Source organism: Capra hircus, chromosome 5 (assembly GCF_001704415.2).
Source record: "Capra hircus breed San Clemente chromosome 5, ASM170441v1, whole genome shotgun sequence".
NCBI classification, from domain to species: domain Eukaryota; kingdom Metazoa; phylum Chordata; class Mammalia; order Artiodactyla; family Bovidae; genus Capra; species Capra hircus.
Genome location: NC_030812.1, coordinates 106632445 through 106657066, shown reverse-complemented (window position 1 = coordinate 106657066; position 24622 = coordinate 106632445). Strand labels below are relative to the sequence as shown.

The following is a 24622-nucleotide window of genomic DNA, read 5'->3' as shown; positions in this document are numbered from 1 at the left end:
TCCCATCTGCTGACTTGACTTGCGGTTCCTCTTCCTATGCCCCACAGTGGTCCGGGGCGAGTTCAGTTGGACCTACTCCATTCCCACAGTCCTCTGCTCAGCCATCCTAAGCAGGATCGGGTTCGGGCCGCCCGGCCTCGGGGCGTTGTCGCTAAGACCTTCTTCCCATGGTCCTCTGCGTGCCCTTCAGGCCTCCTCCTCCGTTGCGGTGTCTCCGAAACCTTCTTCCCAGAGTCCTCTGCGCGGCCGTTCAAGCGCCCTTCTGCGTGTTGAAGCCCCCCCCCCCGCTGTCGCTGTTTCTGCCAGACCTTCTTCCCAGGATCCTCTGCGCGGCAGTGCCTATCGCCTTTCGGCGCGTTCAGGCCCCATCCGCCCGCGTGGTCTCGCCTTGACTTCCTCAGGTTCCTCTGCGGATCGTGCCTAGGGCCCTTTCGCACGGTCAGACCGCCTCCGCGCGTGTGGTCTCTCCCAGACCTTCTTCCCAGAGTCCTCTGCGCTGCCGTGCTTAGTGCCCTTCCGCACGTTCAGGCCTCCTCTGTCCGCGCGGTCTCGCCAGACCTTCTTCCCAGGATTCTCCAGGCGGCCGTGCCCCAGCGAATTTCTGGGCGTTCAGTCCGGACAGAGCCCGGTCCGCTCTGCGCGGCTGAGGCGCGTAAGTGGAGTCGCCGCCGGGCGGGAGCTCGCCTCGCGGGTCCCGGCTTAGCGGTCCCGCGCCCAGCGGTGTGTGATAAGCCGTGAGGGCGCCGGGCCGGGCGAGCGGGCGGCCAGGGCCGGGGCCGCGGGGTCAGTGATGCCCGGGGCGGGGACCGAGGGCGGGTCCGCCGACGGGCCCCAGGCGGCAGCGGCTGCGGCCCGGAAGGCGTTGGCGTTTCGGCGGGGTTTGACAGGTCAGCGCGTAGTCAGCCCTTGTGGCGCTTTCAAACAACCGAGCCAGAATCCAAACACGGTGGACTCCCTCGGTCTGAAGAGACCCGCTGCGTGCCTTCGGCGCGTTCGCCGGGCCGGGCCGGGCCGCAGTCGCCGCTGGTGCGGAGCGTGTGGGTCGCCCAGAGCCCCGCCAGCTCGTTAGCGGACGCGGCTCACCTGGTCCGGCCCGGGTCGGCGCTCCTCGGTCCTCGGCCGCTCGGCGGCGTTTCGTCGAGGGGGAACCTTGCTTTCTTTCTCCGTTAACTGATGGGCGTTTGGGCTTTTGCGCTTTCTGATCTCCGAGCCCGTTTAAGGTCTGTTCCTCCCGGGGACTCACAGACCGGGGCACAAATCTCTGAAATCTAAATTCTCCCCCATCCTGAAGCTCCGGGCCCGGGTCAGGCGTTTCGGCAGCCTCGGGTCTGGTTGTTTCGGGAAGGTTTGTACAGTTTTCTGTTCTCAGTGCGGCACTCCTGGACCCTTGGCGGTCACGGGCAGAGCAGCCTTCGTGTGCGGGGCTCGCTGGAGACGCCGCCAGGCCGGCCGTCCAGAGATGGGCACCAGGTGGGCTGGACATGAGCGGACGGATGATGTAGCAGAGCCGGGGGACGGGGGAGCTCATATCCAAGCAGACCTAGCGCGTCTTCGGTGTTTTGTGTGTTCACGGACCGGTCCCCTAACAGAACCAGTGCTCAGGGCGCCTGGCCGGTGTGCTGGGTGACCCTCGCGCTGTCCCTGCCGAAGTCCGGCAGGCCTCACCTCTGCCTGCTTGTTTCAGACTGTAAACCAGCGGCCTCGTTGTCCTTCAGTGCCAGTTTAAACTTTTTATTCGTGATTCCACTGTTTCTTTAGCACATTTTAAAAAAATGATTGAAAGATTCTCTAATTCTGTAATTCTTTACAATTTTCCAGTTTCGCTCACAGGAGATCGTGCGCATAAGGCTGTGTAACAACCCTCGTTCTCCAGCTACCGCTGCCCTGCCCCTTCCCCCTTCCCTCCCCCACTGGTACCGCCGCTGAGCTCACTAGTGAGTCTGCTTCCCTTTTGTTGACTAGTTTGTTGTGTTGTTTCAGTTCCACCTGTGAGTGGCATCACATGGTGTTGATCGTCCTCTCTCTGACTTACTTAGCATAACGCCCTCCCAAGTCCACCCGTGTCTAGAAGGTCCTCCAAACTTGATGCAGAAAGGCAGGCGTCTTTCCAGTGAGCTTTGTTCAGGTGTGAGTTAGGTGCTGTCCCCTGTGAGTTCAGTGTTAAGGAATCAGCACTGTGTCTTACTTACATAGGGTGCCTTTAATTGAAACGTGCAGAGCAAGGCTTTGTACTGACTGGTTGATGGAAATGAAGCAACTGGAGGCTCCCGCTGGCAGGGACCTAGCGATGTTTCTGCAGGAGCAGTGGCTGGGTCTTGGGTCAGCCCGTGCTCAGAGTACCTGTAGAACAGATCGACGCTACCAGTGAGAGTGGACTCTGTGACCAGTTTAATTACTCAGAAGCTCATTCCGTTTCTGTGACTTTTATCCACGCATGGTATTCATTTTTAATAAAGCCCTGGCAGTTTTGAAGTGGAGAAGAGCTAAAATAAAGCTACCATTCTCTTTATTCTATAAGTTGGGTAGGGACTATGCTAAGTCCTGGAGATCCAGTCAGTAGTTAGTATACGGCCCCTGTGTTCTCAGCAGTAGAATGGATTATAGTGTTATCTGGGCTGTGTGTTCGGTCGTGTCTGACTCTGTGGCCCGCCAGGCCTTCTGTCCATGGGATTCTCCAGGCAAGGATACTGGAGTGGGGTGCTGTTTCCTCCTCCAGGGGATCTTGCTGACCCAGGGATGGAACCCATGTGTCTTGTGTCTCCTGCATTGGCAGGCCAGTTTTTATCGCTGAGCTACCTGGGAAACCTGTGTGCTGTGATGTCTGTCTAAATGCTGTGGGAATTTAAGATTAATTCTGTTTAGAGTGTAGTGAGGTGTGTCAGGTTTCAAGGAAGAGAGGACATTTTGCTATCTTTTTTCTTCTTACTTAAATAATACTTTTTCTACTCTTGCTAAATTTAAGAAAAGTTTTACAAGTGAGCAGCATGTACATAACTGAAAATAAAAAATTTTGATATCTAGTCTTGCTGGTCTTTATCCTCATAGTCAGCACTTCACTGATCATTGAGCGTGGTCAGCTCTGCCTCAGTGACGCACGTACAGAGTCCATCTTGCCTGTCATCTGTGGCTGTCACTTTGGTGGAGCCTCTGTCCTTTCCTCTGCTGACTGTTGTAATGTAGACTCCAGCTGTGCTCTCCTGCAGTTATTCACTGATGACAAGGAACATTTCTGGAAAATATCGAATAATTCTCAACTTAGAATTTCCACTGCTCCCCCATGTTTACAAACTAAAGTTTTAAGCTTTGAAAGGTGGCTCATTCATGATAACACTACCGGAAGGGTGTGTGTGATGGGAGGTCCATCTGCTCACCACTTAAAAGCCAATAGACAGGCCAGGTTGCTGGAAAGGAAAGTTTGCTTTGATTCAGATGCCGGCAACTGAGGGAGAGTGTGGTGGACATCTGTCCAAAGACTGACTCTGCACCCCCTGCCCCCACAAGCAAGGGATGAGAGCTTTTATAGCTAGAGCTAGAGGGGGTGCGGTGTGGGCTACATGCAGAAACAGTACAGTCATCTCTTAGTCATCTTCAAATTGGTCATCACTGGTCTTCCTAGCATCATCTTGGTTGTTTTAGGCACAGTTAATCTTCAGTTCTGGGGTGCACTCGTTCCCATTTCTTTGCAGTTAGTTCTCGGAATTGTGGCAGCTTAAGTCCTGGGTTCAGTCTGGCCATCAAGTAGTTAACTTCTGCACCTGGTGTTTCAGTATCTGTAAGACAGCTCATAGGATATGCTTCAAAGCATCACCTGTAGTCCTTGAGAAAGAACTAAAGGTCCTGACTATGCTTCATGACTATATTATTATTTAGTCTCCTTCAACTGTTTTCCTTTGTTTCCACATTTTTCACTTTTCTGATTAAACTTATTCTTTGAATTTTCCACAGACAAAAAGCAAGCAGAGGACATGGGTGGGGGGCAATCCCCTGCCCCCTTCAAGCATTAAACTTAAAGCCAGCAGTCCTACACATCATGAGTAGTTATACCCTGTGACAGCATTCAGTTCAGTCACTCAGTCGTGTCCAACTCTTTGTGACCCCATGGACTGCAGCATGCCAGGCTTTCCTGTCCATTACTAACTCCCAGAGTTTACTCAAACTCATGTCCATTGAGTCCGTGATGCCATCCAACCATCTCATCCTGTGTCATCCCCTTCTCCTCCTGCCTTCAATCTTTCCCAGCATCAAGGTCTTTTCAAATAAGTCAGTTCTTTGCATCAGGTGGACAGAGTATTGGAGTTTCAGCTTCAGCATCAATCCTTCCAATGAATATTCAGGATTGATTTCCTTTAGGATGGACTTGTTGGATCTCCTTGCAGTAAAGGGTACTCTCAAGAGTCTTCTCCAACACCACAGTTCAAAAGCATCAATTCTTTGGTGCTCAGCTATTTTTATAATCCAACTCTCACATCCATACATGACTACTGGAAAAACCATAGCTTTGACTAGATGGACCTTTGTTGGCAAAGTAATGTCTCTCCTTTTTAATAAGCTGTCTTGATTGGTCATAACTTTTCTTCCAAGGAGCAAGCGTCTTAATTTCATGGCTGCGGTCACATCTGCAGGGATTTTGTGACAACATTACTAGACAGTCTTTCCATCCTGAACCTTAGTGTCAAAAGTATCATTAGAAACAAAGCAGTTACTTTCTATTGAGTGTCTGTTACCAAAATCAGATCAATATTCCAGGAGAACTTTGCTTTTTTAACAGAGAAGAAGAAAAGGAAAGTTAGTCTTTTATCAGTTTACTGTTAATAGCAAAATTTATATACCTAATTAAATTTAGTCTAATCTTAATCTTACAACATAAATTTTTTTCAAAAAAATTTTATAATAAACCTTTTATCATTTTTTTTGGATTTGAATACATTAGTCCTATATTTTCCCTATCCAGAAACAGCTGTAGGACAAAATTATTACCATTTTTTTCAATAAAAATATTTTTATTTTTGTATACCTTTTTTTGCCAACATGTTTTCTTACTTGTTTTTACATACCAAAATGCTTTCCTTATTATTTTTACGCATCACAGTTTTTAACACTTGAAACCATAACAAAACCAAGAAACAGGTAATTGAAATGTTATACCAGCATTTTCTGATTGGCAAACTTAAGATCGTACTCCATAACCTCAAAAAACATACACTTTTAATAGCATAATTTTTTTAATAGTACATGTATGTTTAATAAACCCAAACATCTTTAGTTTTCCTCTTGGTTTTATAAGAAGACAAAAGTAGGTAAATTTAGATTTGTTTGATCTGTAAGCACTTATATTTTTTTAAGCCAGTTAAGTAGAGCTTCTTTACAAATTAACCTCAGCAATATCATCCAAAGACAAAAACACATCCTGAGACATGCAGACATCCAAGCAGAGATCTCGTCGTTTCCTCTTTTTACATTTCATGAATTAGGCATTGCGATTAATCTTACCAGTTTATGGATGATAGAATAGCCAAATTTACATAACTCAATTTTAAAAGGATTTTTTCCTTTTTTTTTTTTTTCCTTAGCTTGAAGTTTCACAATTAATCCAAGGCTGGAGTTCCAAGCAACATGGACTATGTTTGTATTTCAGGGACATGATAAGTGTTAACCTCAAATTTTCCCCTAAGCTTATTTTTGTTTCCTCAGGGTCTGAAAAAAGCATTTTATCAAGCTAGCTTTTCCTAACTGTATATGTAAAGAGAACTGGCTTTTTTTGAATTTTAAGAGTTCCATTTTAACCTATCTTCTCTGGAGTCTAAAGAATACTTTTGCCATACATGATCAAAAAAAAAAAAATCATCTTTCTTTAGTCACAATTTTCCAGGTAAAAGTTTTCTTAATGAATTGAACCTGAATTTCCATTTTACATAAGGCAACAAGAATACCAGTCACACAGATGGAATACACACTCACACACCAATCGACAGATCTGTCAGAAACCTTCTTTGAGGGTGGCCAGTATGGAGTCGCAAACACACACTTCCCCAGAACAAACAGTCCTCATAGTCGGACATTAGAACCAGTTGTCAAGAACGCCCACATAGCACTGTGTGTGTGAGTCGCTCAGTCGTGTCCAACTCTGCAACCCCATGAACTGTAGTCCACCAGGCTCCTCTGTCCATGGGATTCTCCAGGCAAGAAATACTGGAGTGGGTTGCAGTTTTCTTCTCCAGAGGATCTTCCCAACCCAGGGATCGAACCCGGTTCTCCTGCATTGCAGGCAGATGCTTTTCCGTCTGAGTTACTAGCACTCACAAATGAGAAGGTTGCCCGTGTGCACACCGGCGGTCTTCCCTGGTCTTAGAGCTCATCAGCTTGTCACAAATGTAAGTTTTATTCCACCAAGGAAAAATGTACGTTGGCAGCCAGTGCCTAGCAGAGGGAGGATCCTCAAAGCAAAAGGTTTTGGCAGCTACTGAACATCCCCCAAATGCCCTACTCGGGCTTGCTCACCACGAGCAGGTGGACACACTGTTATGGCCACAGCTCTCCTCTGGAAGACCCAGGAGAGCCTGGTGCCATGAAAGCACAGCAGCTAGCCGGAGCCAGCCCCAAATTGTGCACCAAAATCTTACTGAAAGGGCGTGGAAGGTGGGGTTTGGCTGCTCACCGCTCAAAAGGTCAATAAACAGGCCAGGTTTGGTGGAAAGCTTGCTTTATTTCAGATGCTTGCAACTGTGGTGGGCAGTGGAGGACATCTGTCTGAAGGCCATCCCCCCTGCCCTCTGGCGTGCTTGGCTTCATGTTCAAGCCATTCTTTTTCCGTGAAGAGTACCCTATGTTTACAGCCATCAGCGGCGCGTGAGCGTTCTGGCTGCTTCACATCCTTGTCAGCTTTTGGTGTTGTCAACCTTTATTTTTAGCCATTCTGGTGGGTGAAAAGCGGTGTGTCGTGGTTGGTTTTAATTTTAGTCCATGATTACTAACAATGCTGAGCACTTTCTTCTGTGTTTATTGACAGTTTATATCTTCCTTTGAGAAGTGCCTGCGCAAATCTTTTGCCCATTTAAAATTGGGTTAATTGTCTTTTTACTTTTGAGTTGTAGGAGTTCTTTATGTGTCCTTTTTATATCCTGGATATCGGTCTTTGCGGTTGCCCATTCATTTTCTTAGAGTTTTACATTTTGATGTAGTCATATTTGTCTCTTTTTTCCCCTTTAATAATTATTGGTTTCTAGGTCATAAGTAAGAAATCTTGGCTACCTCCAGGTTGTGAAGATATACTTCTGTATTTTCTTGTAGAGGTTTTAGTTTTAGCTTTTATGTCTAGGCTAAAATCCATCTCCAGTTTTTGTGAATGGTGTAAGAATTATTTTGTGAAAAATATTAAGTGTTCTGCTCATACGGATCTGCAGTTGTTCCAGCATTGCTTGTTGAAAATGCCATTGGACTGCACTGGCGCCTTAGTTGGAGCTCAGATGGCGGTTGCCTTCTGGACCCTCCTCTGCTCCAGTGTGTCCGTCCCCTCCGCTGGTCTGTGGTGGTTTTTACGTTGTTGGCTGTTTCTGGCTGTGCTGGTCTTCGCTGCTGCCGAGCCTTTGTCCAGCCGTGAGTGGGCTGTCTCTGCTTCGGTGCGCAGGCTCCTCACCGTCGGGGAGCACGGGCCTAGCGCGTGGGGGCTTCAGCAGCTGCGGCCCCCGGGCTCTACAGCACAGGCTCCGTTACTCTCCGGCACGTGGGATCTTCCCAGGTCAGGGATCGAACCCGTACCTCCTGTATTGGCAGGCAGATTCTTTACCACTGAGCTAAGAGGGAAGCTCCCCATCACCCTCACAGTGTTTTAAGTATAGTAAGTCTTGAAGTCATGCAGTGTGGGTCAGCAGCTTCTTTGGTTTTCAAATTGGATTTGGTTAGTTTAGACCCTTTGCGTTTTGTTTGAACCGTCATCCTAGCAGTTTCCACCAAAAAGTCTGGTAGGATTATGATTATGCTGTTATTGCCACATCATTTAATAGGGTACATTTTTGAGGGTGGTCTTATTAATGTTCCCTTTTGCAGATGAGAAAACTGGGGCCCAGAGAGGTTAAGGAAGTGTCCTGTTGAAGTCCTTGGAGCTCTGTCCTGGACCACATTGGCCTGTGGCCCTCATAGCTTGCTTTGCCACTGGGGATGCCACACTGACCTGCAGGCCACAGCTGCCACCTCTTTTGTGGTTAAGTTTTTGTTTCTTTCTTTTTGGTTTTCATTGTTTTTTAAAATTTTTATTTTATATTGGAGCATAGTTGATTTACAATATTGTGTTAGTTTTAGGTGGACAGCAAAGAGATTCAGTTATACATATACGTGTATTTGTTCTTTTTCAAATTCTTTTACCATTTAGGTTATTACAGAATATTGAGCAACGTTCCCTGTGCTATACAGTAACTGGTCCTTGTTGGTTTTCTTGGATTACTGTGAGGTTGAGTCATTTTGCCTTGGAAACAAATCAAAATCATTCTGTCGTTTTTGAGATTGCACCCACGTACTGCATTTCGGACTTTGGTTGACACTGAGGGCTACTCCATTTCTCCTAAGGGACTCTTGCCGATGGTCATCTGAATTAAATTCTCCCATTCTCGTCCATTTTAGTTCACTAAGTCCTAAAATGTCGATGTTCACCCTTGCCACCTCATATGACCACGTCCAGTTTACCTAAATTTAAGGACCTAACTTTCCAGGTTCCCATGCAATCTTGTTCTTTACAGCATCAGACTTTACTTTCATCACCAGACACATCCACAGCTGGGTGTCCTTTCCATTTTGGCTCAACGTCTTCATTCTTTCCGGAGCTTTGTCTTCGCTCTTCCCCAGGAGCATATTGGACACTACTGGCTTGGGAAGCTCATCTTTCAGTTTCATATCTTTTTGCCATTTCATAGTGTTCATGGGGTTCTCCAGGCAAGAATACTGGAGTGGGTTGCCGTTCCCTTCTCCTGCGGACCACGTTTTGTCAGAACCCTCCACCGTGACCCGACACGGGCTGCTCTCATGCGACAATGTCCAGGTGAAGTAGTGACAGAGACTGTGTAACCTGTTGAACCTAACCCATTTGCTCCCTGACCCGTTACGGAAGAAGTTTGCTGACCCCTGCTTTTTCAATTTTTGTTTAACACATGTATGTATTTGAAAAGGAAACAGCACTAAAATTTTCATCTTTAAAAAGACGAGCCTTGCTGCACTGTTGCTAACACGGGCACCGCTCCTCAGGGGCGTTTCATCCTTTATTCACAGTCACATTCTAATAATATTCTCACTGCACTCTTTTTTGATTTAACAATTTTAGACACTAATTATTGACTAGGCCACTGTTTTTAGTGCAAGATTATAGATACATTTATCATTTTTTAGCTGAAAGGTAACATTTTATGATCATTTAAACAGTTCTGCATTTTCATAATGTACAGAAAGAAATTAACAAGCACTCAGCAATAGTGAACGTTTATTTAATACCTCATATGTGCCAGGCACTCTTCTAAGGCAGGTTTTAAAAATTGAAGTGCAGTGGATTTAGTGTTGTGTCAATTACTGCTGTACAGCAAATTGATTCACTGATACATATATACACATTTTTAAAATATTCTTTTCCATTATGGTTTATCATAGGATACTGAACATAGTTTCCTGGGCTGTACAGTAGGACCTTGTTGTTATCCAGTCTGTATGGAAAAGTCTTACATCTGCTAACCCCAGCCTCCCACTCTCCGCCCCCCACAACCCCCTCCCTCTTGGCAACTACCTGTCAGTTCTCTGTTCCTGATTCTGTTACATAGATAGGGTCATTTGTGTCTTATTTTAAGTTCCACATGTGAGTGATATCATATGGTGTTTATCTTGCTCTTTCTGACTTCACTTAACTATGATCGTCTCTAGTTGCATTGATGCAGTTTCATGCAGTTTCACACTTAATCTTTACAGAACTCCTAGGAAGTGTAGGTACTATTGTTATCTCCATCTTCCAGATGATGAAATGTCATTGGAGAGCTTATGTGATACTTCTCTTGGTCAAGACCTCATGGGTGATGGAGCCAGAAGTCAGCATTAGGAATGTGAGCTCTTAAACACTGTGGTGTGATGCCATGTGTGGAATCATATACTACTTGACGGTCACAGATTTGTGGCTCTATAGGTAATCCGAGGATTTATGTGCAGGATTCATGCGCAGGTCCGCTGAGGCACCACTTGGAATCTGCTGGGTGTGCGGCAGGGGCGGGGCCTCCCGAGGTAAGGCTGTGCACTGCCAGCCTGCACATAGCGTGGGCTCAGTCTGACACGTTGGCACTCAGCCTGGAGCTGTCAGAATCGTTGGGTGGGCTGGTTTCTGAGTCAGTTGGCCTGGGGTGGGGCCTGAACAAGGTCCCAGGAGATAACGAAGCCACGGGGACCATGGGTGGCTCAGTGCTGTGTCCTTTCTGGCCATGGGGTCTTCCGTGCCACGCGACTCTTCCACGGCATCAGGGCCCATGACAGTTCAGCTGCTGCGGCTTATGTTTCCTCTTTGACCCTACAGAGGTCAAGGTCACGATGCTCCTGTAGTTGGTGATCGTAAGCTGGTTATTGGCTTTTTCCTAGCGTGCTTTTGTAGTTTTGACTTTTTCTATTGCAAGCATTGTAATTATAACATATAACACATTCTTCCTGCAAAAATCACCTTTAGTAGCAACGCCATGCTGGCAGAACTCAGCAGAAAGGTAGAAGCAGGCCCTGAGGGGTTCAGAGGCCTATTCGGAGACAGCCAGGCGTTGAGGAACTGTGCCCCCGGCCTGTGTTTAAGGCGTGTGGAGAAAGTGACTTCATCTGATTGTAGCGGAGACTTGCTTTTCACCATTAGCGTTTTTTCAGATCTCTGTTTTGCTCTCCTGTTTATTTAGAGTCGGCCTGAACCAGCATGTCCGGGACTGCGGAAGCAGTCCTTGGAGGCCGTGGCAGCCAGCCTGCTGGGGGCAGCCCTGTGCTATGCTTTGGTCAGGTGAGTGTGTCCTCCTCCCTGGAAGGGATGAGGTTAAGTGAAAACCAAGACGGTCTGGGGAAGCAGTGTGTGCGGCGCCATCAGATACATGGAAGCTGTTATTTTCACCTAGAGACGTTATTTGAGTGTCTCTGTTGAGCTCTGAGGGTGTACCGGAGCTTCAGCAGTGCTGGGGGCTACATTTAGATGTAAATTGTTTTTGCTGTAACATTCCAAGTGGAGCAGACTCTGTAAAAAGTCCCAATGTTTCCTGTCAGTCCTGTCCCCATGACACTTGGATCTCTCTTTTTGGAGGCATCCAAAGTTTCTGGGGTTTATGGAGATACTCTGTGCATATAAGGGAGATTCTTGCTTTGTCCACCCACATCCTATGTGTCTCACCAGAGATCTGTGTGTATCGTTCCACTTTGATGGGGCCAGGGGAAAACCACCAAGGCCTTGAAAATCTAATCAGAGACTAGTACAGTTCTCTACGTGCAGGAGGGGAAATGGTTGAATTGGAGGACACATGGAAGCAAGGCTTCCTACCCTGTTTTTTCCTCTTTCACGTCTACATAAATGTCATGAGAGAGTCTGAGACAGGAAGTCTTAGTTTCCTAGTTGTGGTTGGAGAGAGTTGTGGTAACACGGCAGTCACATCTAAGGCAGTGGTTCTCAGTGTGGTCCAGTGATGCCTGGGGTCCAGAGGACCTCCCAGAGCCTGTGAAATCAAAGCTATCTCCATAGCACCCCTAAGGCACACTGCCTTTCTCACTCTTGCTCTCTCGTGAGTGAGGCTGGAGTTTTCCAGAGGCCGCCTAGCATGTGCCCGTGTCACTGCTCCGGTGGTGACTGGGGTGCGTGCCTGTGGGGTCCTTGTTCCTGGCATTGGTAGACGGCCCACACGAACAGCAGCTCATAGGAGCCTCAGTACATCTGAGCGTAGGGATGGCAGGAATGTCGGTTCAGTTTCCCCTTTCTGGTTCCAGTACCAGTACACAGTGGAAGAACACCAGGCCATCCAGAACGCCCTGAGGCAGAGGCTGGGCCCAGAGTACATCAGTAGCCGCATGGCTGGAGGAGGCCAGAAGGTAGGCGAGTTCACTGCCTGAAAAGTGGGGGCCCGCGATGCTGACTGTTGGGCGGTGAGGAATTTTAACAAGGTGTTTCTTCGTCTTTATTTTTTCCAGGTGTGTTACATCGAGGGTCACAGGGTCGTTAATCTGGCCAATGAGATGTTTGGCTACAATGGCTGGGCGCACTCCATCACTCAGCAGAACGTGGGTAAGTGCCGCCCTCCTGGCATTGCCGGCTCCCGCCGGACACGCCACGGCTGAGGGCCGGGTGGGTGTGCCCCGTCCCCGGCAGGAGGAGCCCTCACCTGGCTGTCTTTCCCACCCTAGATTTTGTTGACCTTAACAATGGCAAGTTCTACGTGGGCGTCTGTGCGTTTGTGCGAGTCCAGCTGAAGGTGAGGGTGATGGGGGAGACGTGCGGCGGGAGAGAGCGCGGGTGCGGAGACTCTGCGCCAGAGTGGGCTGTGCGTTCACTCGGCCTTACTCAGGCGCCCAAGAGAATTTTGAGGAGCTCATTTTCCTGCACATTTTTAAGTGACTAAGAATTTTCACCATATACAAACAGTTGCAAGGGTGCATTTTTTGGCATATTGTAAAATTCTACGTTCTAAAATAAATCTGCTACATCTTTTTAAAATGTACCAATGGATTCTAAATATTAATACCATGGAAGATGACATGCTGTCATCTATTTTTAGAAATATGTATACAAGCTACTTTTTTTTTGAGCAAGTTACTCTTTAGTCATCAGAAATTTTACATTGTCTCTTCTTAAATACATATTTCCATCCCATTTCTCCACCAGCGTGTCTTTTAAATAACGCAAAGTGATGCTTTGTTTCTTTTTGGCCGCATTGGGTCTTCATTGCTTTGCGAGGGCTTTTCTCTGGTTGCGGTGAGCGGGGGCTCCTCACTGCAGCGGCTTCGCTCGTTGTGGCGCACAGGCTCAGCAGCAGGGGCTGTGGGCTCTGGGGCTCAGGCTCGGGCGAGCAGCTTAGTTGCTCCATGGCACATGGGATCTTCCTGGACCAGGGATCAAACCCGTGTCCCCTGCATTGGCAGGCGGATTCTTATCCACCACACCACCAGGGAAGTCCCCTACTGGCTTATATTATATGATTGAAAATTTTTTATTAATAACTATTATACTTCTCTGCCTGTGTATGTTTGTGTATGTGTAAAAATTTGGAGGGGGGAGTAAATTTCCAGTGATCTTAAGGCTCTCTATTAAAAATTTCTTCTGGATTGAGTTACTGTTAATATTACAGGTGTTATTAACACACAATAGAGTCAATTGTGTTTATTTTGAAGAGACAGCAAACCTACATCAAAATATAGAATTTTATGGAGAATGCATTTCTTGCTAAAGATGGATGAAGTGTTCTTTCTATTGCTAACATATCTATAGTTAATATTACCTATTCCTAAACTTCTAGCATTAATTCTGCTCCGACTTATTTTTGTGAATAGTACTGGAATCCTTGGGCTTCCTGGGTGGCGCAGTGGTAAAGAAACCCGCCCGCCAATGCAGGAGACGCAAGAGACACAGGTTCGATCCCTGGGTCGGGAGGATCCCGTGGAGAAGGAAATGGCAACCCACTCCAATATCCCTGCCTGGGAAGTCCCATGGACAGAGGAGCCTGGTGGGCTGTGGTCCGTGGGGTCACAGAGAGTTGCATGACTGAGTGCACACACAGAGACTGAAATCCTAATTCACATACACAGGACTGGAAAGAGCTTCATTATAGTGTGATCCATTTCTTTGACTGCTTCTGAGTTATATTTCAGGATCATTGTGTTATCATCCGGTTATATTCAGCTCTCTGTCAGCTGACAGCTTGATCAGGCCTACCTTTGCTTTTGGTGGAAGCTGAGAAGCATATTCTACCTGACTTGTGAGAGGATTTGCTGTCCAGTCATTAGAATCAGTTAAATATAGTATTTCAAGTTTTCCTTTTTCTTGGTGTCCCAAAGGTTTCTTCTTTTCCTTAACTTCTTCAGATTGGAGTGTAGCTGACCAATAATGCCGATTTCAGGCGTACAGCAGAGGGGATGCCGCTTTCCACAGGCACCCGCTCTTTTTCCAGTTGTCTCCCATTTAGGTCATTACGGAAGGTTGCGCTGAGTTCCCTGTGCTGCACAGTATGGCCTTGCTGGTCATTTTAAATACAGCAGTGTGTACATGTCCATCCCAAACTCTCTGTCCGTCCCCCACAAGGCTTTTCTACTGTGCGGTAGACTTGGGCTGGGTTAGACATGTGCCTTTTTATGTAAAGAGGGAGAGAGAGAACTGTCTTGACACTGAGCCCCGGCACGTGTGGGCACAGATCCAGTCCAGGAGGCGGCCTGGCAGGACTAACGCCCAGTCTGAGCAAGACTGCTTGATGACGACAAGAGCAGTGAGGGCTGGGCTCTAACCCCTCACGGTGGGGCCTGAACGCCTTTTCTGCCCCCAGGATGGCTCGTATCATGAAGATGTGGGCTATGGTGTCAGCGAAGGCCTTAAGTCAAAAGCCTTGTCCTTGGAAAAAGCCAGGAAGGAGGCAGTAACAGATGGGCTGAAGCGGGCGCTGAGGTAGGCGGGCACCGAGGTGGGCCGGCGCCACTGATCTCAGGGCTGCTTCCAGAGCTGTCCCCAGACCCCCAACCCTCAGCCCCAGGCGGCCGTCTCCTGCTGCCTTTCCCCGCTTCTCTTTACTCCAAGGCCCTCTTGGGGAACATGAGGTAGGATCCTGTTCTGTGCTGGACTTTGCCTTCCCCACCCCTGCCCTCCGCAGGAGCCCATGGGTTGCTTCCTCACTGTCTGTAACGCACCTGCACTGTTCTTATTTGCATGTAACGTAATTAACTTAATCACACAGAGCAGGATTTTGATCTTGTTGGGGCTTCAAGATGCCTTTGAGAATTGAATTACTAGAAAAAAATACAGGTAAAATTTGCTTTAAAAATTCGCCTGTAGGGGATCTGAGCCTCTCAGTACAGAAGTCTAGTCATGAAGGTTGTGCCCCTGAGCGCGCACGTGTGCTCACGCACTGGGGGTCGCAGCGGTCCCTGGGAAGGGAACGTAGCCCTGGAGCTTGGGTTCCACAGCGGGAAGGGCCAGCGGGCTTTGTGAAAGACTGACTCACGCCCTATGCTCTGGAGCAGGGATATGCGACTGTCCTGCTCACTGCTGTGTTCTCAACCGGCTTCCACTCTGTTTTACCCTTAGAAGTTTTGGGAACGCACTCGGAAACTGTATTCTGGACAAAGACTATCTGAGGTCACTGAACAAGCTTCCACACCAGGTACGTTGGAAGTGGGGATGGTGACTGAACCCCTGTATCTGAGTATGTGGTGATGGAAAGGGGTGCGAAGACTTGGCCGGCTCTGTAGAGGGTCGGGGATGTGCACTTCCACTGTCTTTGAACATAAGAGCTAGCAGGGGCCAGTGGGCTCACTTACCACCGAGGATGATGAGAGTCCACGGTGGAGAGGATGTGCTCGGCAGAGGTCTGAGAGATGGGAGCACAGGGCCCTCTCAGCCCGCTGCCATTTCTCTCAGACACTCAGAGCCTCACCGGCCCAGCCTTCCGCTCTTCTGCAGCTTTGCATCTGGAAGGGCTGGATTCCCGTTTGTGTGGGTGCGTGTCATGTGACCTGCGCACCTGCCTTTGGAGAGTGGGGTCTGGAGTCCAACGTGACCTGGACTGGTCGGGCGCGGGAATGCCCGTTGCCTGCTGAGTGTGGCTGTGGTTCTTCAGGCCCCTGAAGAGCCGCCACCTGCCCGGCCACCTCCCTCTGCTGTACTTCAGGGGTCTTTTTCTTGTGCTGCCCCTCATAGAGGTGTGTGTCAATTGGCAGAACTTCGTTTCTTTCTTTCCTTTTTTAAAATCTTTTTAATCTATTATTGGACTCAGTTTGCTATTAATAACATTGTTTAGGATTTCTGCGTCTGTATTCTTGAGGGATATTGTAGCTGTGTTTTGTAGTCGTAGTGAGAAACAGATAGCTCCCCCGGTGGTGCGGTGCTAAAGAATCCGCCTGCCAGTGCAGGAGGGCAGGAAGGGCCCTGGAGAAGCGAGCGGCAGCCCCCTCGGCCGCTGCCCCCTGCCAGGCCGCTGTCCCATGCCAGGCCGCGAGCAGCCCGCCTCCTCTGCTGTTAACTTAGTTCTGGTGTCACGGTGGCCTGGGTGCTGGCTCCTCTTGGCTGGTCCCTGGAGCTCTTACAGGGGTATCCGTCTGTTTAGTTACCTTGGTGTTGCTGCGAGGGAGGGCCTGGAGCTTCCTAGTCAGCGATTTTGTTGACATGACTGTATTTTTTCACTTTTTTTTAAATGAAGTACAACATATACACAGAAAGCTGCGAAAGTCATACAGCCTGGTGAATTTTTGGAAGTGAACACAGCTGTCTACACCTCAGATTAGGGAAGCAGGACATAACCAGCTCTCTAGAACTTTTCTGCCCCCCCCCCCCCGCCGCCTCCATTCACTGTTTTTCTTTTAAACTTTGGGCTGTGCTGTAGCTTCATTGCTGTGCTCAGTATTTCTCCGGTTGCGGCGAACGGGGGACCCCTGTGCCTTTTTGCACAGGCTTCTCACTGCGGTGGCTTCTCTTGTGGAGCACAGGCTCAGCGTGTGGGGTCTTCCCGGACCAGGAATTGAACCAGGGTCCCCTGCATTGCAAGAGTTGATAGTTTAACTACTGAACCACCAGGGAAGGCTGACTTTTTTTCTTTTTAAAGTAACTTTTTTTTTTTTAGTCTTTTAGTCAGGTTTATTCCTTTTAAACTTTATATAAATGGAATTGTATGGTTTGTGCTTTATAAAAAGTGTTGTGTTAAAAAGTACAGCATAGCTATGTAGACAATGGACACATGATAAATGCTCACCTGGATGAATTTTAGGGCAGACACACCCACGTAGGCAGCACCTGAGTCAGGTCGAGCATCACCGCTCCCGGAGTCTCCGGGTGTGCCACCCTGCCCTCACTGCTGAGGAAAGTTCTGGTTGTTCTTTGCTTTTGGGACTCACATTATGAACTGTTCTGTGTCGGGCTTTCACTCCACGTGTGATTCATCTGTGCTGAGGGTAGTGGCATCTTCTGTGACACGGGTCTACAGTCGGTTTTCCCATCCTACTTAATAGACGCTGGAGATTTTCGTAGCTTTTGGTTGAATAGGGCTGCTGTTAGCGTTCTTGAGCCTGCCTCGGTGCACACACACGCATTTACTGTGGAAATTATTAGCGAAGCTCAGAGGGTTGGGCGTATGCTTGGTTTTAGTAGGTTCTACTTACAGTTGTCCAGTATGGCACATAGCAGTATGTGAGTTCCAATTATTCTGTATATTCAACAGCATTTAGCTTTGTCTTAAAATTTTTTTCAGTGCTCATTTTCAATTTTTTTTGTGGTGGTAAAATATACATAAAATTTACCTTCTCAGACATTTTAAGGGTGCAGTTCAGTTGTACAAAATACACTGCTACCATGGGGCGCTCGCCACTACCACCTATGTCTGTAGCTCTTTGCTGTTACAAAACAAATCCTACCCACTGCACAGTGACCCCCGCTCCCTCTCCCTGCAGCCCCGGCACCACCATCTGCCTTGTCTCTGCTTCTCGCTACCCTCGGTGCCTCTTGTCAGTGGAGTCCTCTCTTTGTTCCTGGCCTGTTTCACTGAGCATACCATCCTCAAGTTTCCTAGCATAAGCTCATTTCCCCTAAAGTTTCTTTTTTTTTTGGCAGCGGCGTGTGGGGACTCAGTTCCCTGACCAGGGATTGAACCTGGGCCTTTGGTGTGAAAGCCTGGAACCAGGAAACTCCCTGCAGAAGCTCAGTTCTTTTTGACTGACTTACTTCCCAATGTAGATAAGAAATTTCACAGTGTAATTTTCATTTTCAGGTTATCTTTACCCAAATGTAGTCGTCTCAACCTGATCCTCCGTTATTCTGTGAGCCTCAAGTTACTGAGTGAGGCTTCGCCTCTGGAGCACAGGCTCTGGGTTTCTGTAGTGTGACTGATGATATATGATCATTTCCATAGGAAAGTGTGTCAGGCCCAGTTGCCGAGGAAAGATTGAAGTTAGATTTTACAGAGCTTTTTGCCCTAAATAAAAACTGAATTGTGACTCCTCTGTATGAAAACTGTGCTAACACAGAATGGCACAGGAGGAAAATGGAGTGTTTTACTCCACGTAGAGTTGGAGTCACGTGCACTTGTGGATCCTTTGTCTCAGCTTCTCAGGACCTCGAAGGAATGAGGGCAGAGAGTTGTGGAATGCGTTCAAGGAAGGGGCAAGAGCAACTGAAGGAAATTATTCTCTCCCCTTATTAGCCGCCTCTTGAAGTGGATTTAACTAACGCAAAGAGACAAGATTTTGAACCATCTGTTGAACAAGCCAGATACAGCAGCTGCCAGCAGAATGCGACCCTGGAGCCCCCTAAAACCCAGGAGGCGACCTCTCCATGCAGACGGAGCCACTTGGCTGGACCCCACACCGTGACGCAGGGGGCCATGGAGAGCAGCTCCCGGTACGGCCGCCTGCCCCCTCTGCTCCTCCCTCCACTTGCACCTTCTCAGCAGCACGCAGGGCCGTGAGCCCCCTTGGCAACTGTGTGCTGCTGACCAGGTAACTCGGAAACCCCCCCAACGCCTCACTGGTCTCCTGCTACAGAAGCCTGGCCCCCGGCACCGCGGAGAGTGAAGCCACGCTCCAGCGGAAGCTCCGGCAGCAGCAGCTGCAGCAGCAGTTCCGGAAACAGATGGAGAGACAGCAGCAGGCTGCCACCTCTGCTCTTTCCACTGGAAGGACGGACCAGGGTAAGAGGCTGGGGGCACCTCTGCCTGGAGCGGCAGGTTCGGTCTAGACCAGGGCTCAGCACACACGGGTCCAGGGCTTCCAAGCGCCGGGTCCTGCCCTGAGTTTCCCCCTGGGTGAAGAACAGACAGCCCCTGATGTCACCAGAGCTGGACTTCCCCGGTGCCAAAGCCTCCTCGGGCCTCAGTCACTCTGGCCACACGGACATGAGCTCTTTGTAAGGCAGAAAGTTGGGTGTGCAGGTGATGGGGCTTCTGGCAGTTCTTGCTCCATGAACTAGTGTCTTTTTCAGAGTCCAGATTCACTGGGAGTAGTAGAGAGATCGCTTTGAAGTCTTCCAGAGACTAGAAACAAAGACAAAACGGATTTTTCCCAGCTTCTCCTTAAAAATTTCTAAGAAATTCTGAGGACTTGGTTCCTGTTTAGTTCTTTAAAACTCCCCTCAGCACTGGCCAGCTGAGATTAATGAAAAGCCCACAATGGATTGTGCTGGGGCTGTTCTTAGTAAGAATTATTATTCTGGGTCTTTAGCTTCCAACCCAGACTTTTCAGTTTTTTCTCTAGTTTGATGAGAAGAATATGGTGTTTTCAGCCCTAGTTTCTATAGAGGAGTAGGTGGGACTGGGACGCAGGGCCCTGAGCTTGGTGCTGGCTCTGCGGGGTGTAACCGGGCAGCTCTACACGCACCCCTGAGGCTGCCCAGCCCCCCGATGACGACAGGAGCTCAGGCTGCCCCCTCTCTCTGCAGCACAGCCGCCACCGGTGCCTCCTACCAAGCCCAGCCTCCCCAGGACCCGCTCACCTTCAGAGCCACTCACCCAGACAGACCTGCTCCCAGGTAAGCGGAGCCAGAGGTGTGATCTAAGGCCCAGTCAGTAAACACGCCAGGTGCCTGTGAGTCACTGGTCACCACACACTCACCTCAAGAGGCACAGGGGTCTTCACTCCCGTCGGTTCTGCACCAAGGGGATGCGAGTGGCCCGACGCTGGGTTGACTGCTCGCGCATGTGCAGCTTCTCTGCTGCGTCTTGGAGAAGCCTGGTGTCCTTCCACAGGACCGGGGGAGAGAAACTCAGATGCCGTCATGGGGCCCTCACCATACAGAACCTTCTCGTGACCTGCTCTTTTCTCTTGTGTTACATTTTCCCGTGACTGCTGTCCTTGCAGACAGTCTTGAAATGTGGGACATGGCTATGGATGCAGAGGACAGCGTGCTCAAGACCTTTTTGAAACCAGAACCACCGCAGACCCCTGCCATCTCGGTCCTGAAGAACCACATGGAGACCCAGAACAGGATCCCACCAAGCCTTTGCCACCAGAATCCACAGGCACAATCTGGACCCTGGCACCTCCAAACTTCCAGCCTTAACCAAGACACCACAGGTACGAGTGTTCTAGGAGCAAACACCAAAGGGAACCTGGGTGTGTGTGATTCACTGAGTTTTAAAAGCAGAATGACATTCCATTTTAAGAAGTCTGGTGGACTCCTGTCAGAGGGGCAGCAGTCTAAGAACGTGGAGGACAACTAGTTTAAAAGCCAGAGGTTCCCTTGAGGTCCTGACCTGAGGGCTAACTCTTCAGCTCAATTTAACAGCTGTGGTTAAACGCAGACCCATCACATTTTCTCTTGCAACTCGGTCTCATGTTAATGGAGGGATCTGTCCTCATATAACAGTTTTCATTCTTGGGCTTTTGTGGTTTAAAGTAGGTCGTGCAGGACTGTTAGCTGATGGCTTCTGGATTGTATCATCAGTTGTTAGTTTACTCCTGATTTTACAGTCACTGCAGCCACATCTGAACAGTTTCCTCCTCCACAGGGAATTGTGACTCCTCTAGGAAGAACCAGGACATGAAGAAAAGGAAACTGGACCCACCTTAACCACGGCTCAGGGCACCTCCTGAACTCTGTCCTGATGGGACTTCATTTTGGTCATGAAATGACTGGTCCTGCCTGAGGAGTGCACTCTGCCTCAGGGCTCTACCTGCTTCATCCTGAACTCCGCTGGGGGACTCAGCACCTGCTCACATCAAGTCGGGTATTTGGGAAGCTCTGTAGAGACTCGGTGCCTTTTCTTGGGCTCCTCACTCTTTATTCCTAAGCTATTGTGTTAATGAAGACAGAAATCACCTCGGCCTGTGGTGCGTCCCTGAGTGACCGCTGACCTCTTGCTGTGGGGGCCCCCCGTTATCTAACGCTGCCATGCAAGATTGCAGTCTTCATCACTATTGTTCATCGGCTCATGAAACTACTTCCCTTTTCTCCTAAGACCAAAGAAAAGGTATTTTTAAGAAAGCAAAATTAAATCCTACCCTGTAACAATGTAACAGGCATGCCTCTTCTTACTGCACTTCACATTTTTTTTAAAAAAACAAACGGAAGGTTTTTGGCCACCCCGTGTCGAGCATTTTAAAGACTTATTTTTCTAAGATACGGTGCTAGTGCACACTTCCACCAGTGTCCTGTGAACAGTGTTCATATGTGTCCGGAAACCAAAACTGATGGAAGCAGCCGTTTACAGTTACAGTCCAGAGGCAGCTGGAGCCCAGGCCTGCCTGTGATGTGGTGCCCAGGACAAGGAGCCCCGGCAGGAGGCCTCAGCCACCCCAGCACCCCCGACCCCTCACCTGAGCTGCGGAAATTTTTCTTCTGCTTTTGGCTGTTGTCACCACTATCCTCCTTGTCTGCAGCATCTTAGTTAAGGTCAGAATCACTGTTTGAAAAAGTTTCTGGAGATACACTGCACACAAGTTGTATCAGAGCTAATGCGATCACGAAAAGGCACCTACTGAAAATGAATCCCCACAGCTCAACAAAACCAACTTTGGTTTATCTGAGTGGCTTCATCACATGTCCACAAGCAGGAAGTGCAACCCACAGTGCCAAACACAGGAGTGACGGCTGCCAAGAATCCCCAAGGTTTGAATTCAGTTTATTTTTTTTAAACAGTGTACATTGTTAAATAATGTAAGGAAAACATTTATAATTCAGAAAGATTTTTTTAATGTGGAAAAAGATACTCAAAGTATACTATTAACACGAAAATAATTTAAACAGTTCAGTAGCACTGGTTCATTCCTCTAGGCTTCAGTTATTTCATCCACAGGAGGGGAAAAAAATCAACAGTAAATAAAACCAGTTCTTACTTTCCATGTGAGTGAAGAGACCTCAAAATCATTAAACCAAAGTGACAAGACAGTCGTGCTGCACTTGGCTCCCTCCTTTGGTACAAAGTCCTGTCTCCTCTGTCCGCGTGTCCGTTTCCCATTTCCTCGGCACTACTTGTTCTGTCCTTACTCTTACCATTTCTCGAGGATTACAGGCAGAGAAGAAGTAAATTTCAAAGCAAAGCTTGGAGCACCTGCCCTTCTCATCTCTTACCTTCCTAAAAACCTCAGCTTTTATTTGCATCTTTGGGGCCTTGGCTGACTTAATAAAGAAAACGGCCAATGAAGGACAGGACAGCCAGGCCCTTCCTGTCATGGGAGATTCCTGGGATGGGCCACTGACGTGGCTCAGAGTCGAGAGAAGCAGCACCCCAAAATTAGGAGTCCTAGCTTCTTGCCCCACCTTCTGGGAGAACAGAGACCCCCAAAACAGGCAATGGGAGAGGATTTCCTGAAGTTTCTGAAAGTAAGAGAACTGCCCATCACAACTAGGCATAGCACTAAGTAATACTGGCTGGTTGCAGTTATTACTTGAGGGGAGTCTCTCTTTATATGAGAATATCCACTTTCATTCTAGAAACAAAGGTAGCCAGGGGATTATGACCCTGCAACCCTCTGGACATTATATAGAAGTGAGGAGGGACAAGCAGCCGTTCCTACAGTGCTTATTTCAGATGTGGGGCCACTTGCCACAAACTGCAGGACCCCACGTTGAGAAATACATGGTACATTTGCACCAAGAGGAAAGCAAGGCAAACAGTTTTTCTTAGAGCAACTTTCTCCATCCGAGACATTTCACTATCACATTTCCCAACTTAAAAACTAGCCCCCACCCCTTTCCTTTCTCTTCAGCCATTTCTTCTCAATCTTCTGTGTTCAAGCCCAGCGCAGGTAAGTAAGGCTTAGGGCAGCCGCTGGCCAAGCACCGCGTCTTCACGCACGTCTGTTCTGCAGCCTCTCGTCTCAGCACCGGTCGCGCCACGCTCAGTCTGGCAACTGCCCGATCTGGAGACAGCCTCCCTCCTCACTTGTCCTGAAACAGTTTTCTGCTTTAACCACTGATGTCAACTTAACTTCTCACCCTGCTCATCTTACAAAACTGTTAAATGACTTGAAAAAAATACCCTTCCAGTTTCCTTACAACATAGTCCACTGCTGGGTCACACGGACCCACGCTCTCCTTCCACACACCCTCGCTGACCAGGGTCTGACGAGAAGTTGGTGCAACGGCAGAAGCGATAGAAGTCCAAGGCACTAAGCATCCAGCAAGCGGTACTGGGAGGACGGAAGTATTCAAGTAGAGTGATTTGTACAAGTTTACATTCACATTTATTTGTCTAATACAATGGAAATACAAAGGAGAAAAGTGAAATCTCAGTAAGTGAAGGACAGAGCTAGCCTTTTAAGCCTTTCATATTTTACTCTTAAACTACTGTTGTCCAACAACATTTATACATCACAGTGTTTCCACATCAAAACTGATGGCAAAGTTACATGTCCGCAGGGAACTTAATTTTTTTCCTAATTGCTAATGCTGCAGTCAAAGCTGCGAGTATCATTTGCTTAAAGCACTAATGACCTATTGTAAGAAAGGGCTGAAACCTCCATCCCTCCCCTGGTGTCTTCACTGGGTTCTAAAGATTGGTTGGATTGGGGTGGGGGGTAGGGGTCGACAGGGTAAGAGAGAGCCCAATAGTTTAAATTTGTTGTCTTGTGGTTTATATTGAGGGAGTAAGTAAGGGGTTGGGGTGGCTACCAAAATGAAGAGCCTCACCACCTGAAAATACAGACAGCTCTGCTTTTCCAGAGCTCTCTAGGAGCCTTCTGACCAACCTGACTTCCCAAGAGCTCACTGCTGGGTCTGGGCAACAAAAAAGCACACACAAGACAGCGGCCCTCTCTCTTCCTCCCACTCCAGGCGACGGTGAGGGCAGGGGAGAGGACCCACTCCAAGGGCTCTAAGTGGGATTAAAACATTCCTTTCTGGCAAGAAATGACCAGTTAAATGCAGCACTAGTAGTTGGCATACAGGCTACGCCCCCCGACCCCCCACATTCCATCTCCTGCCCCCAAACCTGCCCCAGGATAGCCTCAGGTCTACGTGGTCCGCAGGTTGGAACCTGGGGGGTTGCTGATGGATTTCTGCAAGTTGCTGATGTTGAAATTCTGTAAGGAGGCTGTTCCCACAGACTGGAACTGGCTAAGCGGCTGGGGTGCTGGGCCACCCGTCCCGCTCCACTGCGTGCCAAACGGGGGGGCAGGGAAACCGTACTGCTGAGGGGGGCACATGGACTTGGGGAAGTGCCCTAGAGAGGTAGCTGACACTGCAGAGCCGGGGGCAGAGCCGCCCAGGTTTGAGGTCATGGAGACGCACAGCTGACCGGGCGCGGAGAACTTCCTTGCCATGCCAGGGCCCTGGGGAGAGAACAGGCGGTGAAGCCGTGCAGGTGGGACGGGAACAGGGTGGGGGAGAGTTCTAGGACTGGGCTGCTCTGACCTTACAGGGTCGGGGGAACAACCCCCAGACAGCCTTCGTCACCATCACTGGCTCCTGACACTCACCACATACCTGTTCTGACTGGAAGGGGGTGGCATCGCATGCCTTGTGTGAGTG

At 48.7% G+C, this 24622-nt stretch overlaps 2 protein-coding genes across 20 annotated transcripts in view; one reads left to right on the top strand and one right to left on the bottom strand.

The window, feature by feature from the left end:
- RAD52 (RAD52 homolog, DNA repair protein) lies at window positions 428–22035 on the top strand. 4 transcript variants are annotated; one of them, XM_018048670.1, is made up of 12 exons: window positions 428–652; window positions 10893–10990; window positions 11959–12060; window positions 12160–12253; window positions 12373–12440; window positions 14502–14620; window positions 15257–15332; window positions 18360–18556; window positions 18700–18845; window positions 19592–19681; window positions 20011–20226; window positions 20661–22035. In XM_018048670.1, the coding sequence occupies exons 2-12, from the start codon at window positions 10910–10912 to the stop codon at window positions 20720–20722; spliced, it is 1251 nt and encodes a 416-aa protein (XP_017904159.1). In that variant the 5' UTR covers window positions 428–652; window positions 10893–10909; the 3' UTR covers window positions 20723–22035. The 4 variants fall into 4 exon arrangements, with proteins under 4 accessions (XP_017904159.1, XP_017904162.1, XP_017904161.1 ...); XM_018048673.1 differs by having other exon boundaries at window positions 524–652; window positions 15260–15332; XM_018048672.1 differs by having other exon boundaries at window positions 649–720.
- WNK1 (WNK lysine deficient protein kinase 1) overlaps window positions 21758–24622 on the bottom strand; it is a 126646-nt gene continuing 123781 nt past the window's right edge. For all 16 annotated transcript variants that reach the window (XM_018048666.1, XM_018048667.1, XM_018048668.1 and 13 more), the window contains one exon: window positions 21758–24423. In XM_018048666.1, coding sequence (XP_017904155.1) covers window positions 24106–24423 — 318 coding nt within the window. In that variant the 3' untranslated portion in view covers window positions 21758–24105. The remainder of the gene's footprint in view (window positions 24424–24622) is intronic.